The following is a 17,799-nucleotide window of genomic DNA, read 5'->3' on the forward strand; positions in this document are numbered from 1 at the left end:
GGACCACAACACTACCCTAAACCCTAAAACACTACCCCCAGCACGGCCCTCCCCCAACCCCCAGTCCGGTCTCCACACTCAAACACTACCCTGCACGACCCCCCAGCACTACCCTACACTACACAAACACCACCCTAAACCCTTAAACACTGCCCCCTAGAAAGACCCTCCCCGACCCCCAGTCCAGTCCCCACACTCAAACACTACATTGCAGGACCCCCCAGCACTACCCTAAACCCTAAAACACTACCCTACACTACACAACCACCACAACACTACCCTAAACCCTAAAAGACTACCCCCAGCACAACCCTCCCCCGACCCGGTCCCTACACTCAAACACTACCCTACACGACCCCCCAGCGCTACCCTAAACCCTAAAACACTACACTACACTACACAAACACCACAACACTACCCTAAAACACTACCCCAGCACGGCCCTCCCCCGAGCCCCAGTCTGGTCCCTACACTCAAACACTACCCTGCATGACCCCCCAGCACTACCCTAAACCCTAAAACACTACCCTACACACTGCGCTGCTTCCAGAATGGCCGTAGAATGTTTCACAAGTGCGTCCTTCAAATTCTCGAAGGTGTAAACACTAAGATTTCAAATGCCCTTGCATGCACCGGGGTACGAAATTATCACCAGAGAGCATCCAGAATAGTTCCACATCGGCGCGGGAGCACTATACAAAATCACTTGCACAGCATCACCGCAATGTTTTTGTTTAACTCACCCTATCGTGGATAGGATCTCTACAGCAGTCAGCACCAGTATAATGTAATATTGATGTACAAATAATGCACCACTTAAACTGCTAACATCCTGAAGCAACCAAATACTGCCACATCTGCCGGTTTTCTTCACAACTTTCTGATGTAAGGCTGTAATCTCCACAGGCATGATAGCCAAAAGGTGACATCTTGAACATGCCTATTCCAAACTTGTTGAGAACCAAAAGGGGATAAGTCCATAAACACGTAGTGGGGGCTAGACCTTATATTTAAATTGCAAAAACACACAGTGCCCACACCACAATTACTCATTCAATATTCAAGAAGGGTAAGAAACCAGTTTATTGTAACCACCCTTAGACAGCATTACTCAGTGTCTATCATTTTATGTTTTTTTTCAAATTTTCAAAAAATCATAACAGAATAAAGGACTACGTATTGGAATATTTACAAGACTAAATACACTTTGTACATACATCAAAAAACAAACCTTATTTACACACTAAAAAACGTTTCTGCCTCAAACATTACAAACAATTATAATTACATCACAACCAACCAATATTACAATAAAAAACATGAAGAAAAATGATTTCCAAGGGGGTATAAGCAACTTAATAGCTTGTAAACGCTTAAATACTGGACCAGCCGGTCCTAGTGTCGTGAAGTTGACAATTTATTCCACCCAAGAAAGACTGCCGACGCGTTTCAAGAACCAGGCACAAAGTCACTGGTCTATCATCAGGGCTGTTTATTCTTTGTATCTGAAAAGATGCAAAGACATTGTTTTACTTTAACAGGCAAATTCATAGTGAGTGCCTTTCTCCAATCGTGGGCAAGGAGTGATAATAAAGGATAGCTACATACCAAAATTGTTTTAAAGAGGGGCGTGATGGTTAATCTTCTTGTGGTCCAACCCGCTAGCTATTGTGGTGGCCAGACAGAGATGTCTAAAAAAGATGGGAAATTGGTTTTCAATTTAACCCACTCGGGTCGTTTTAATTATCAAGCTCCAGTCAAAGATGTAAAAAAAGGGGAAGCGTACCTTATTTTTTGTGAACTGCCGTAGCACGGTGAATTTTGCTTGTACAACGTCACCATCAAGGTGTAATTCTACAACAGTAATGGCATAGGTTTCAATCATGTGGTTTTTTCAAAACATTCTAAGTGAGTGGATATGGGACTTGTAGTCGCCTAGAATATGCGATTTGATTAAATGCGACTACAAGTCCCATAATGCAATTTTGCACCAGGAAGTACAAAACAAGTCCCATAATGCAATTTTGCACCAGGAAGTATAAAACAAACAGAAAAGTGCGGCGGCCATCTTTATTGAAAGAAAGCAGACTCGAGCGCGGGCGTGCTTTGGCAGAGGAGCAGGTATTTACAAACACCGCCTTATCGTGGTCTGAGCATTCATTCAATATTTATGAGAGATCTTTTTTTGAAATCGGCGTTTCGTTCTATTACAGGACAGTGACTGCGGTTTCTCCCTTTAAATCTTTAAGAACAAGATACTTCAGTAAGGTAGGCTAATTCTTCTGTGAGTTATATCCACTCACTTAGAATGTTTTGAAAAAACCACATGATTGAAACCTATGCCATTACTGTTGTATAATTACACCTTGATGGCGATGTCGGACAAGCAAAATTCGCCGCGCTACGGCAGTTCACAAAAAATAAGGTACGCTTCCCCTTTTTTTACATCTTTGACTGGAGCTTGATAATTAAAAGACCCGAGTGGGTTAAATTGAAAACCAATTTCCCATATTTTTTAGACATCTCTGTCTGGCCACCACAATAACTAGCGGGTTGGACCACAAGAAGATTAACCATCACGCCCCTCTTTAAAACAATTTTGGTATGTAGCTATCCTTTATTATCACTCCTTGCCCTACGATTGGAGAAAGGCACTCACTATGAATGTGCCTGTTCAAGTAAAACAATGTCTTTGCATCTTTTCAGATACAAAGAATAAACAGCCCTGATGATAGACCAGTGACTTTGTGCCTGGTTCTTGAAACGCGTCGGCAGTCTTTCTTGGGTGGAATAAATTGTCAACTTCACAACACTAGGACCGGCTGGTCCAGTATTTAAGCGTTTACAAGCTATTAAGTTGCTTATACCCCCTTGGAAAAAAAATTTCTTCATGTTTTTTATTGTAATATTGGTTGGTTGTGATGTAATTATAATTTTTTGTAATGTTTGATGCAGAAACGTTTTTTAGTGTGTAAATAATGTTTGTTTTTTGATGTATGTACAAAGTGTATTTAGTCTTGTAAATATTCCAATACGTAGTCCTTTATTCTGTTATGATTTTTTGAAAATTTGAAAAAAAGCATAAATTGATAGAAACTGAGTAATGCTGTCTAAGGGTGGTTACAATAAACTGGTTTCTTACCCTTCTTGAATATTGAATGAGTAATTGTGGAGTGGGCACTGTGTGTTTTTGCTATTCCAAACTTGTTGGCACTAAAGTCTTCAGAAACTGCCAGAGGCTGCGGGCTGTCAGATTTCAAGTCATTAAGGTTAAGTACCCAAAACATACTTCTGTAGGATGTCTGAGTTTAAATCATCTATATCAAATACACCAACATGTCAAATATGGAGGCTGCCTGTAGGCTGGCTGTGTTTAAGCCACACATGTCAAGCATCAAATCTTCAATTCTGTAGGCTGACAGGTTTCAAGCCACATAATGTCCAAAGCCCAAAAATTCTAATGTGTAGGCTGCCTGTTGTAGAAAACACCGATGGGGCATCCAAGGCATTGCTCTGGTATATTGGAAATCATCCTTTAGTTTGTGGTGCAATTCCTTGTCTCTTCACGCGTGGTTCTTTTCAAAATCATCGCCACTTTTGTAAACTAAGTAGGGTCATTGTAGGTAATTAGTCCAGTAGCCAGTATTATAGATTATGTAGGTTTATTCAGTTACATGTAAGATGGTACAGCCCCACCGAGAACAGCCTCCTAGTGCTCATCCCCACTCATTCCAACTGACCACTCATCCAAACCATGCCCTCATGAACATTCTATTACATCACACTCAGACAGGCTGAGCAGCAAGGAACTAGGAGACACAGGGTATAACAAACCCTAAATGTAACGGACAAAAATCTTGGACAGGGCAGATCCAAGTATTCCTACTAGACCCAGTGTGTACAGGTAGGTATTGCACAGAACTCCTTAAATTGATAAACTGTAAGATGAATTATATAACATGATTGTAAGAAAGCACATCTTGAATAACTGTTTTGCAGACTTGCATTGGTATTTGGATGAACTCAAACTCCACTGATTAGTGGCATAGCACTAGAGTGTCCCGACATTGCCATATGGAGAACAGAAGGTTTGTGGGTCTGATCTCCTCAAGTCCAACCAGGGTGGTAGTGAAAATAAGGGGCACAAAAAATGAGTTTTTGAAGTGGCTCAAAAATTTGACTAACATAAGGCAGTTTTTTAGTCAACTGTGTTGTTGTTGCCGGGCTTGTCACACCTTTTCTCATGTTTGCCTGCTTCTCTGGCCGTGCTACCTAAAACAAACCAAATACATGCTTCCTGAGACTTATAAGCCTCTGTCAAACTGTCTGTATAGGCTATATTGGAGCTCAGACACAGCTCCCACCAAAATGGTGGCACTTTCTCTTATAGCCTTTTGATGGACTTTTGCATGTCCTTTGTTGCCAATACCAATGATGATGGATTTTTACATGATTAATTTCCACAACTCCTAACTAAATTAATTTACAGAAATTTTCACAGGCTGGAAAAAATTATCTCTACCACTTGTTTTGGTGAAGTCTATGCCCATATGTCCTTCAAGTGTGATGTTGATCATGATTTACCTGATGCTCTTGGGTACTAATACTTTGGCCGTCTTCTTCATGAAAAATACTTTCACAATACAGAATTCATCACGTGTGGAGCTTTACTATATACTCGGGGCAAAACTCTGTACTGGGAAAGGCATCATATTCAGCAAAAGTCATTTTTTCTCCTTTGGGAAAACATTTTTCTGCATGGATAAGTATGTTCCCCTACAAACATGTTAGGTGTGGGGCTGTTCCATTTTCATCCCCTTCCCAACCTGGGGGTGGGGGGTTTAGTCTAACCCATTTCTGGAGTAACTCTTTGTCTGTTTCTAGGATGCAGTTGGAGAAACGTTTGTGAATACCTCCAAACTCACAACTTTGTGGGCATTCACAAACTATGCAAAAACAACAGTTGATGGACAGAATGCAGACCAATGTCATACATTCACCCCAGTACAGAGATCTGGGCCTAAATCCATCTTTTTATTGCACTCCACACCACCCCAGTTCAGACATGGCCATATGCAAATCAGCCTTGATCCTGTGCCTCATGGGAACAGTCCGAACTGCCAAGCCATGTCTTTCCTGGAACGGAATCAAGCATCCTAGGACCGGTTTCTGGCTATCAGCCGTCTTCAGCCAGGATAACTTGACTCCTGTGGTGTGGAGAGCATGGGACTCAAGTCTGAGCATACCCATTCCACTCGGGGTGACAAATGCAAAAACAACAGTTGATGGACAGAATGCAGAACAATGTCATACATTCAACCCAGTACAGAGATCTGGGCCTAAATCCATCGTTTTTTTGCACTCCACACCACCCCAGTTCAGACATCGCCATATGCAAATCAGCCTTGACCCTGTGCCTCATGGGAACAGTCCAGCCCGAACATGTCTTTCCATTGTTTCAAATGGTGCCTAGAATGCACCTATCACATGGTAGGTTCAAAGTCAAATGCGGGCTGCACTATGTATTTTCCAATCCACATATATGACAAAATATATGGCTGAGCTACAATGACATATGACATGGAATCATGCCTTGACTATAAATTGGAACCATATTTTTGCGTATTGATAGGTCACGTATAAAATGTGCCTTGTAAGCCTACAGAGCATGGTGCTGAAATGTAAAACCAGGACACACTACATTTTTTGGTTAGTGAGTTCTCTGAATGCAATAAAGACAAAAGTTATTTCACTGGGTAGGCCTTTCTAGATTTATCCCTGAACAAACCTAGATGTGACTTCCTATATCTGCTTGGGTAAATTACATTTCTTTCTTTTGTTCTTTCCAACTTAATTTTGAAAATCAGATTTAATGGTGAACTCAGATATCTAATATCTTAAGTGGAACACTAACTTTGGAAACATTTACTTTAGGCTGCCTGACCAGAACTGGCTTAAAGTCAGTTTGCCACTCATAACACCATCAGGGCTGGGACACACATCCTTGGCTGGAAGAGTTAATGCTTCTGGTACAGAGGAGGATAGCTGTGTATAAAGGAAGAGCAAATGGATGTTAGTTTCTAACCACGTAGCACGGGTTAGCCAACTGGGAGTGGACAGGAACTGTTGGCAGAATTAAGAGCAGCTTTAGCATTACATATTTATATGCAAAGGAGGCCTTCCCCTACTCATTCCTAGGTTCTAGGTATAGCATGGGAAAGAACCAGTTCTGACCATGTCAGGTGGGATGCAAGCTCATCTAAATAGAGGAGTGGCTAAGGAGCTGGAGACAGGTCTGTCTAGTAGTAGCTGGGTTTTGCCATCTTGAAATGGACTTCTGGGTAATATCTGAAGTATTGCAACAATGCAGTGCTGACAATATTGAGGAGTGGGTGGTAGAATTTCTCAAATCACTGGATAGTGCACAGGAAAAAGCTGGCACCTCATCCACCACTTGCTCAGAGAATTCCTTGACCCGAGATGACTCTGCCTGAAGAAGAAAGTCCCACTAGAAGAAGACGCCTTACTTCTGACTCCTGATTCCTGCTGGAAAAAGGGGACTCACTAAAGGACTCGATGACTCAGGATTTTCAGAATCCTGCTGACAACTGTCAAGTGTTGGCCTCCTGTTTGTCTGGTTCAGGGACACAAAAAGCAGAACGACTGCCGACTGACGACTCCAAGAAGGCCATCTGAGCACAGAGGATTGAACCTTGCAGTAGACTGAAATGTAGAAGACTTGGTGCTAAAAGCCTTTTCAGAGAACTAGTAGCTGCAGGAGTGGCCAACAGTAACTTTTCCAGAACATGGTCATTTTAACCACCTCCAGAGAACTGGGACAGGGGGCTAAGGCTTGCCTTGGGTTGTTTTACCCATGGCAGACAAGAAAACCAGGTTAACTTCAATCGTAGCTTTATGCCATGATGAAAACTGATTCAACAAGATCTTGTGGCAAAGGTATCTAGCCCCCTCAAGCCCTGGCTAGCTATTGCTTCCTTCTTTGATCTACTGGAAGATTTTGATTTACACAAGAATGAAAAAGTCTGAAAGTAAAACTCTGGACTGAAACCAACAGGTTTAGGGGGAGCTCGATTGTGAGGTATCTGACTTTTTTGGGACTCTCACTGGCGATAACCTTGGACCTTACCCTGCTGTAAGATTTTGACTTCCATTTGAGAGGCTCAGGGCCTGATTTAGAGTTCCCCATAGGACACTCCATCTCAAATGTGACCGATATCTATTACAAGTGCATCATATCATATAGCACTTGTAATGGATTGAGTAGCTGTCCACCACACTCAAAATCAGGCTGGTGTGATAAATGATCATAAAATATTGCTGCCCATGAGAACAGTTGCATGTCACACTTACAATTACAGAAATACTGTACTATAGAAATAGTGTAGCAAAATATTGACAACCAAAATTCACTAGAGTTAATATATATAGTAGAAGTATAGATTATTATTCTTAATTTCACATCTATGTACTTTAACGAAATACATACATCAAGAACATTTATATATATGGAATCACCCATGATGGCAGTAACATTGGATACCAGTATAGGTTTCATTGCAAGAAGTAACCATTGCCATATAACAGAGTAAGGGGGGAAAGCTCCAGGGCCAGATAGCGTCTGATTGATTTAATTAAATGTAATCTAGAACTATAGGCGCCCCTGTTGACAAACGTTTTTAATAATTTAATCTAACAGTCCATACCAACTTCATGAGGGAGCTCAGTGTCATTCCAATTTTTTAAAAAGGTGATCGTTCTAATCCGCACTGTTACCACCCTATTTCACTGACAGATATTCCAACCAAAATTCTTGGCGGAGTTCTGTACAAGAGGATATTGGAATAGGTTCAAGAGAGTAACATCTTAAACGTATGTCAGCACGGGTTTTACACTGGTATTGGTACAGTAGAACAATGCTTAAATCGGAACCTAGTTATTGGAAAAATCACGGCGAGCAAGTAATCTTCTATTTACCTCACCGTTATGGATTTGTCAATGGTCTTTGACCGTGCCAGCTGGTCAAAGATGTGGCAGTTGCTTTTTGAGATGGGGCGCAATGCTAAATTAGTGCACTTACTTGTATCGCTATACACTAATACCAACGCCAGAATTCAGGTCGGTCAAAATGGTGAGGATTTTGAATCAAATTAGCATTGGTTGCGGAGGCCGCCAAGGGTACACGCTTGCTCCATTGTTATTCATTCTTTACATTACCAAACTTGCCCCATAGCTAATCTTAAGCACTCCACTATCCATCACATTGTATGCGGATGATACCATACTCATCGCTCGTACTCCCAAAGTAATGCGTCTGTTAGTGCAATCATTCGTAAATTATATGGCTGATCTTAAATTAACAACAAATGACGCCAAATGTTTCTTCAGGACCTGTGGCCCCAAGAGCACTAAACGCATGAGTATTCAAGTGGGCAGCCGTCACTTAACAAGTATTGGTACTTTTCCTATATAGGTGTGTCATTTAGCTCATCGGGGTCCTGGGCTCCACATGTATCAATATGCAGAGCAAAATTGGCCAGAGCTGTAGGATCCCTTCTCAGTCTCCTCTTCTCATTTGGAGCAGGGCATTTGCCCCACTGTTGCAGATTTACACTGCTCAATGCATCCCAATAACGTCATGTGGGGCAAAAATCTTGGGTGTAAAAGATCATGAAACTCTGCAGCTGGAAGAAAATTGCTTTCATAGAAAATTTCTGGCTGTCCTTCCTTCTACCCCTCACTATGTTTGCCACGAGGAATTAGGCGTAAACTATCTGAGTGATTACATTCACACTACCCCCCCCACCCCGATTGTGGCTTTCTGTTTGGAAAAAAGGAGGCAGCATTAACTACGGATACAATAAATGACTGGCATGTGACATGGATCTCTAAAGCAATCATTATTGACATCTCAGTTACAAGTGGATAGGGAAAATGCTGAATGTTTGAAAACTTCAATTTTTAAGTTCTTTGCACCTAAATCTTGAACTTTCCCCTACTAGTTACTTGTGGAATACTAGAGGATATTGGGTGCTTTCATTATTGTTCCGCTTAGAGCCGACATGAGTAAATATTTGCTTTGCTTTCCCTTGGACATCAGCAAAAATTAGAAAGCGAGGTATGCCCATGTAATAATGCTTCTAGCAAATCAATGCTACACTTCCGCTTTTTTGTGATTTTTATAGGATTTACACCAAGAGATATTTAGTTCCTTTTCTAAAATGTAGGAATTTTCGGTATTGTGTTCAGACCTACCATTATCTTCAACAACTGTCAGATGAAGAGACCAGTTCTTGTATTTTAACTCATGAGGCACTATGCACTTTGAGTAAATGAGTCATTCACAATGCTTTTTTAATATTTTAATCTCAGGATCTGGTTTTAGTATTGTGTATGTGAAATATGTTTTATATAATTATTGGTGTATCTTCAAATGTATTTGGTGGCACTGCATCCCTGGCTCTTATGTTTTCTGGGATTGTGTATTGTTAGCTTTTATGTAATTTTATGATTGTGTACGCTTTAATGGTTTATTTATGAACCAAATAATGTTTATATTGATTGATTGATTGATATGGAATTAAGTATAGTAAATGTATAACTGCCTATACTTGCTTAATGCATACTTCCCTTGAAAATAACGTGGTTGTCAATATTGTTGCATGGAGCCTACTTCAAAATGTTTGTAACACAATAATTCAAACTCAATATTTTGTTTCCATACTCATTAAAAATATCAGCTTATTCTTTGAAATGGAAATTGGAGCTAACCTATAAACTCTTACAACTGTGTCTGAGCCTGAAGTCCTGTACTGTAATGTCATGCTCCAAATGTGTTACAAATTGACCTATAAATATACATTTGGATTACTCCACTATTCAGACCAACACAAATGGCATGTGTGTGTTCTGGAAAGCCTCAAGTGGAGAAATACATTTTGTCAGGACCATGAATCAGTTTATCAGGAATCTGGGCATAGGCATTTCACACATCAATAGTTCTGAATATGTTGGCCTAGATGGTTTATTTTATTCTGTATTTATTTATGCAGCTTCACATAGCGCTAAGTAGGCTCCAGGCATCAGAGCATTTTTTCAAAGCAAAAAGAAGTTTTTTGATATTAGTAAATATGCACATTTGGTACATCAAACACAAAGGTTAACTAACAATAATGCAGCCAGAAACAATTATAACAATGTAGCTAAAATGCTATCAGCAAACTAGTGTCAGTTAGATGAATGTGGGTATTCAGTGTTCGCATACACAAACAAATTGCCTATGGAACTATAGGCATTTAACTTCCTTTTTAAAAGTTTCAGAAGAGGGAATAATACGAAGTGTTGGTAGAAGAGAATTCCAAATTTTGGTAGCCCTACCCAAGAAAGTGTATTTGTGCACCACTCTTATTTTTAATGAAGGTGAGTGCAGTAGAAGGGTTTCTGCAGCCCTTGTTGATCACTAGAGATTTTCATTTTCTTACCTACGTGGCTGGGAGAAGACGTATGGAGGGTTTTGTAGCTGATGCATGCCATCTTGAATTGTGCTCATGCTCAAATAGGGAACCATCGTGGTATGATCAGGATGGTAGTGAGGAAGCCACATTTCTTGAATTGAGAAACAAAATGAGTGGCTGCATGCAACACCACTCAGAGGGGGAAGTGAAGGCTTTTAGAAGGCAGTAAGAAACAAATTCCATTAATTGAGGATAGAGAGGGCATGGGTTGTGCAAGGGACTTCAGGCCATGACCTCATATAAACTGCAGGATTCCCAAGGAACGTGTGAGTTGGGAACATTTGTTTTTGGGCGTAGCAAATATTTGGCCTTGTAGGTTTAGTCTGCTGGTGTTTTGGCATTTGTCTACAATAGTCCATTTCCATCCAGAGGAGTGTAAGGATCAATATGGAATCGAACTCATAGAAGAGGTAAACCCTCTGTTTTAGAAAGATTCAGTTGAAGTCGATAAGTGGACGACTGTTCCGAATTTTGGAGAGCAGAGAAATATCGCTGGTGGTGGGACCTTAGTCATGTCAACAACATATTGATGGTAAAATAACCTAGAATTTTTAAGGATGGCTTTAAGGGATCAGAAATAGAGATTAAATAATGTTGGTGAAATAATGGACGTTCAAGCAACCCGTCTTCCAGACTAATTTTGGTAGATAGGGAATTCTCAGTTTTAAACATTAAGTTTGGATTGATAGGAAGAAACCCAATTTAGCACATCTTCTTTGATATTGATACATTCTTTTAAGATCTTAATGAGAGGGATCCGATGGACAGTGTTGAAGACAAGTAACGGATCTTAGAGGCAGAATTTACTTAAGTCTAAGAGGCGGAGTGCATTGTCAACAGTTTGTAATAGGCTTTCTCTGTGCTGCAGTCCTGTTGGAAACCAGATTTAAGGTTATCAAGAAATTCTTAGATTGTATGTAGTAAGAAAATTGTGAGGCTACTTAGCTTTTAATAATCTTCTCAATGAAGTGGAGTCCTGACACAGGATGGAAATTGCTGAGGTCATTAGAATCCGCAAAGGTTTTCTTTCACTTCTATTGATTTCACTGAACTGGAACAAAGGATTCTGAATATTGAGGTTCAATTCACAATCTGCTAGAAGGTCTGATGGAGGAAGAGGGGGTACAATGCACTTTACCTTATTGGTGAAGAACTGGACAGAATCCTTCCGCAGGGAATCTGGGACATTACCAGAAGCTGCGTTGTTAAACAACCTCATGCAAAAGTTAAGAATGATTCTTGGAGCAATCAAAACAATTTCTTGTGAGAAGACTTTGCTGGGCAAATGTGATCTTTGTAGCAATGGCAGGAACTCTCAGCTCAATCCTCTTGCAGAAAGAGGGATATTGTCGTTATGTATTGTCAATTGTTCTCAGAGATTTGTCTTTCCTTGAATAAGTCTCTGGAAAGCAAAGGGACACAGGGCTTTGCTTCTTACATTTCAATGGGACAAAGTTATTAAGCAGGTCTTTCACGCAATTGTTGTAAATAGATGTGGTGACATTGTGTAGTAACGAGGCCCACGCAGGTAGGATGTAGATTAAGATGATTTATTGAAGTCTGTTACAAATGGATACGTTCTTGTGAAGCAGCCCAACCAGGAGCAGCCTTCCTGCTGCTCAGCCCATTCGCCAACTGTCACATTTTACCTCACAGGCACCCAACATTCCAATACGCATCATCACTCCAACATTTGATGCAGCACACAGCACATTCACACTGGCTGAGGAGGGGGAGAGATAATGGCAGAACATTAACATGAACTGGATACTACACATCCCCCTTTCCTATATAACAGAAGCATAAGTGTGGTTACCTGAAACAAGATAAAACAATGTGCACAAAGAAAAGGAATAAAAGAGAGGAACACAAGTGCAGCTGAAAAGATGCAAAGTAGAGAACAAAGAGAAGAGAGCAGAAAGTTAGGTGGGAGTAAGTGAAGAGGAAGCAATAGATAAATAAACACAGATAGGTATTGAAGAGGAAGCAATGGATAAATATACACAGACAGAAGAATAACCCATCCAATAGAATATAATACAAAAGTAAGGAACAAGGAAAAGCGAGGTAACGGATACATAAAAGCACCATAACTACCCCCAAACATACCCACTGGCCAGGCAGGCATGCAAGAAGGAAAGACATAGCATCCTACAAACTAAACACCAGTCTTACACCCAGACACACGGGGAAGAGAAAGCAGGATCTCCTCCTGAAAAGGGGAGAAAGAGCAAAAAAACTACAATGAGGGAAAGACTCGGGACAAAGGAAGACTGACAACCAAATAAATGCCAGATTCCGAGGATTAAAAGAATATAAGACATCACGAGGAGAACTGAACAGGCGAGAAAACAAAGAAGATGAGAACAAAATATCACTCATCCTCCCCCATTTTCAAATTGACAAAATAATAATGTAAGCATTGCAATGCATTTGATTAACAGCAAAGTCTAAGAGTAGACTCAGAATAAACTGTACCCTAACCGGGGATTGATATTGTAAAGTTTAGTGCTGAGAAAAGTGTAAGACGGGAATGACACCCATAGGGACAACCTTTGTGTAAGGATAACCACTAGCAGAAAGGGGACTAACACCCCATAAAACACACCCAGAGATAAGGCTGGTTAGCTAATGTAAATGGGACTGACACCATGACTTACCCCTGAAATAAGGGTGGTTAGCAGTAGCGGATCCTGGTGGGAATGCTGCGGGCGGTGGGGTTGGGCGGGGGAGGGGGAGGGTGGGTGGTAGTAAACTCCGGCATTCGACCGGTAGGAGTTAGGTAAAGAAATGAATAAATAAAACAAACTAAATTGCGTGCTCTGCAACGCATTTGGCGTTCACCTGCCCTAACCCACTGCCCGCAGCACTCCCCCAGGAGCCGCTACTGGTGGTTAGCTAATGTAAATGGGACTGACACCAATGACCTACCCTGTGGCATGGGGGAGGGAAAAAATGTTAATGGGACTGATACCCATGACCTACCACCAACATAGGGAGGTAGCTAAAGTAAATGGGACTGAGACCCATGACCTACCCCATGAACAGAGGAAGCGAAGAAACTGTTAATGGGACTAAAACCCATAACCTACCCCCAGGTACAGGGGAGTAAAGCTAATGTGAATGGGACTGACACCCAGAACCTACCCCGAGACGTAAGGGAGGTAAACCAAAGTAAATGGGACAAAGGCCCATTCACAGATATCCTGTGAAAGGGTTGACAATGTAAATCCATATAAATGGGACTAAGACCCTTAAGCAGGTACCCTGTACGAGGGTTATACCCATGAAAATAATGGAATTCAAAACATTAAGTCAAAAGTACTGTGTGAGTGACGTAAAAACATAGTAGAAGCTAAAACTAGATGCAGCAGTGAGGGATAAGTAACTAGAAGGACCCCTCAGCCAAGTACTCCTATAAAAACTACACTCCAAATATATTGAGCCAAGATACAGAGTAATTTCCCCAAGGTTCTAATTACCCTTGTAAACATGAGGCAAATACAATTAGTACAATGCCTACAATGTCAAGTAATGGGACTTTACTGGAACACAAAATGCAATAGAACATCGAGCATGAGGATCAGCTCATCCTTCCCACAACTTGACACAATTGCACAAGGAATAAGGCCAAAATACACATGCAAAACGCATGAAAGTCATTACTACAAATGAAACAGAAAGTCTGTCGCTCTGCAGCCCATCATATGCTGCTGAGTGCGGTTGTGACCAAGTCTGAAGAAGCTGTGCACACATGTGCACCGCCAGCCCAGAGAAGTGCCACACGTCAAAGAACACGAAATGACTTCCATCCTGCTGGTTAAGGCGTGCGTGTTATAGAAACAAAAACAGAGACAGAGTCAGAGACAAGAAGTTCGTGAATGGCGATACGCCTACCACATACCTCAGTAGTGTTGTACACTCCCCTTCACCACACGGCAACACCATCCTCACCAGACCTCGTAAATGAACGATCCATAAATGGCGACACGCATGATGCGCAGTGCCGGGTGGCTCTCTGCTAGTTTGAGCGCCAAATTGTGTCACTCAGGCAATTCTGACGTGAAGGAAGAACGCGTCACCACAGAGGATCCTTGAGGTGACTAGGGCGGCTTCAAGCGTCAGATAAAATGCATGCATACTTTTCGAAATTTGAAAAGGCTGCAAAACAGATCAACCGGCCTCTAAATCGAGAATACGTTGACATAAAGTCCAGACCTAAGCAGAAAAACTCACCACAGATTGAAGCATAACATAACAATTAGCCTCCTACGTTTTCTGGTGACGATGTAAACTTTTCAAACTTACATTAGAGAAAACCCCGTAGTTGAATGACACTTCATGTAGACTGGATCGAACAAGATGCCATAAATGGGTCATAAGCGTAGTCCACTGCGTCAGCAGCAATGTATACAAACCATGAGCTGATAGATACTTAAGACACAATGTTGATGGCACAACGTTGTGAGATTTCCAAACAAAATCGCAAGCCATGGTTGACTGAGGAGCAGATACGTGTGTAGAGGATGACGTCATACCAATCATCCCAAATTTTCCTCCAACATGTAGCCTCTATAAAACTTCTTTGCGCTCACTGTTACACAAAATGTGATAACTATAATCCCATTTTCTTCTGGTTGTAACCTCAATAGGATTTACTTGTGTTACAGAATCACTGCTTGTAAAATTCAAAGTACCAAGTAAGTAAATTAGATGAGCACAGCGCGCCTGGGCTAGGGCTGTCAGATGATGATGATACTGGTGGAGCTGAGAGGCACAGTGCTTCATCTTTACATGTTTCTTGTTGACTTCTTTGCTTTTCTGTGAGGAACTTCTTTCTTATAGACGTCTTTGTTGTTCTGTGTAGAACTCCCTTGTATCTTCTTTGGAGTTTTTCCTTTCCTGTGGATACCTCCGTCTGCAGTTTGTGTTGCCAGCATCTGTAGGCTCTGTAGTTTGCTCCATCTTCAGGTCCTCCTTTTTTTGTCTGGTTCCTTAAATCTTGTTGTAGCACGTAGCTAGTCACCACCTCGTCACCAAAATAATGTAGCAACGAGGTCCACGCAGGTAGGGTGTCGATTAAGATGATTTATTGACGTCTGGTACAAGTTGATATGTTCGCGTGAAGAAGCCCCACCATGAGCAGCCTGCCTGCTGCTCAGCCCATTCTCCAACTGTCACACTTCACCTCACAGGCACCCAACGTTACAATACGCATCATCACTCCAACATTCCATGCAGCACACAGCACATTTACACTGGCTGAGCAGGAGGAGAGATAATGGCAGAACATTAACATGAACAGGATACTACACATTGATGTCATTTTGAGAACCAATGGTGGGAGATTCCGCCTATCTGTAATTGCTAGTACGTTGATATTGATATTCGTAGTGTGCTGGAACCACATGGTCTCCTTTCTTTGTTGGTTAACAGTTTAACTATGAGATAGGAGTAAGTTGAATGGGATCTGATGGTAGGCAACCACTCAGTTATATAAGAGTGTAGTCCCACATGTTTGTATGCAAATTGTGGAGGTCAGTGCATAAAAGTATCTTCCATTTCCTCCTACACACCACTATCAAGGGTTTGCGCTAAGCAGATGTCTCTTTTTCTTCCATGATTCGTTTGATACAACTTTATAAACAGCACCCTGTGCACCTTGGGAACAATTGCTGTATGTAGATAAATCTTTAAATGAAATGTTTTTAACCTCCCTGTTTTATTGCTGTCTACTTCGGGAATATACTTCTACAAGTCTTGAGGCTGGTTTTTGCTTCTGTTGTTCTCTTCCTTTTCCCAGTGTGAAAATAGCAATTTTTGTTGCATTGAATTTCCTTCTAGCATATCTGTCCTTGTGGACTTTTAATTAATCAGTACTTTCACAAACGTTTAGATCTTGATGAAATGGTCCTTGTTTGGTCTTTCCTGCCTTCTGTCTTCTGTTGTCATCTTTGTGGTTCCATAAACTGAATCCACTCCAAATCACTTTGGAGATGATGAGGGATAGGACAGGAAACACAGATAATCTCTACTTTCACTTGGCGGCCATTCATTGTTTTCCTAAAGTTTGAAGTCTTTATACACCTCTCTTGGGCCTGCAACAGATCATTCTCTTCATCCCTTGTCGATGTAAATTCTGCGTAGGAGCATTTCAATCTCACAGTGTTTTGATTGATTTGTATTCTTTCAGTGCTGATCTACCTTGGATTCATAGAACTACTTTTTAAAATTTTACTTTAACCCCTTGCCTGCGGGGCTAATTCCCATGACAAGCTCAGCTCGTCATGAGCCACGGTGGCCGTGTGCTCATGATGAACTGAGCTCGTCACGGCCACACCCGTTTTTGTAGAACGTTCAGCACAGCAAATAGCCCTGCGTGCAAACGTTGCGGCATGAGCATGGGAGGGGTTAAGCACTCCAGAGGGAGCGTGTGTGGTTTCTTGATCTCTCCTCATGCACTACTTCCCTCTAGACTTCCACTGCTCTCTCACTCTGCCAGTTGCTTTCCCATCTCTTTACACAGCTCTTCTGTTGCTGTCCAGCCCACCCTGCTTAGTGTCCCACTTCCACCGCACCCTCGAGCCTTATTTAACATTTGTATACATTCTTTGGCACCTGTCGTGTTATCAAAAGGCATCCATTTAAACATGTTTTTAACCCTTTTCTAGATGATCACCCACAAGTGCACCTGAGCATGCATATGCAAAGGACGCTTAGAAAAGGGCTTGTATTAGTTTAGCAAACCTAGTTCAAAGATGACCACTAACACATGGGCTGGTTAAAATATTAAAAATGCATTCAAGAGATGCTCAATTAGTCGTGCTGATTTCTTCTCCATAATCTTCCCTCACTGTGACAGTTTTCCTAGCCATGCAATACTGAATTACTAAAAAACTAAAACATATGGCACAGTCATAAGTGCATGTAAATAAAATGCTGCCTTTTTAACATAATCACAAAGCCAGATTGTCATATAAGTAGACTGAAGCTGTTTGTTAAAGTGTCATAAAATAACCCTCCTAATTAGGACTTTTGTTGTAGGGGAGGACTCGGACATTGAGTACCTGGAATTATACAAGCCAGTGGCGTGGTTTTGGATTTTGGTGGGCCTTGCATACTTTGCTGCAGTCCTGAGCATGATTGGAGACTGGCTGCGGGTCCTGTCAAAGAAAACTAAAGAAGAGGTAATGTTCTAGGTTTTGAACACTTTCTGAATGTGAATTGTAGATTTCTGATTCAGACTCTGGAAAATACTTATACTGTA

General features: G+C 41.3%; 1 protein-coding gene across 2 annotated transcripts in view; it reads left to right on the forward strand.

Annotated features, from left to right (window-relative positions):
• KCNK2 (potassium two pore domain channel subfamily K member 2) overlaps positions 1-17,799 on the forward strand; it is a 528,695-nt gene that overhangs the window by 468,248 nt on the left and 42,648 nt on the right. For both annotated transcript variants that reach the window (XM_078649782.1, XM_078649781.1), the window contains exon 6: positions 17,577-17,719. In XM_078649782.1, the coding sequence (XP_078505908.1) occupies positions 17,577-17,719 (143 nt within the window). The remainder of the gene's footprint in view (positions 1-17,576; positions 17,720-17,799) is intronic.

The sequence above is a fragment of the Lissotriton helveticus genome, chromosome 6, assembly GCF_964261635.1.
Source record: "Lissotriton helveticus chromosome 6, aLisHel1.1, whole genome shotgun sequence".
NCBI classification, from domain to species: domain Eukaryota; kingdom Metazoa; phylum Chordata; class Amphibia; order Caudata; family Salamandridae; genus Lissotriton; species Lissotriton helveticus.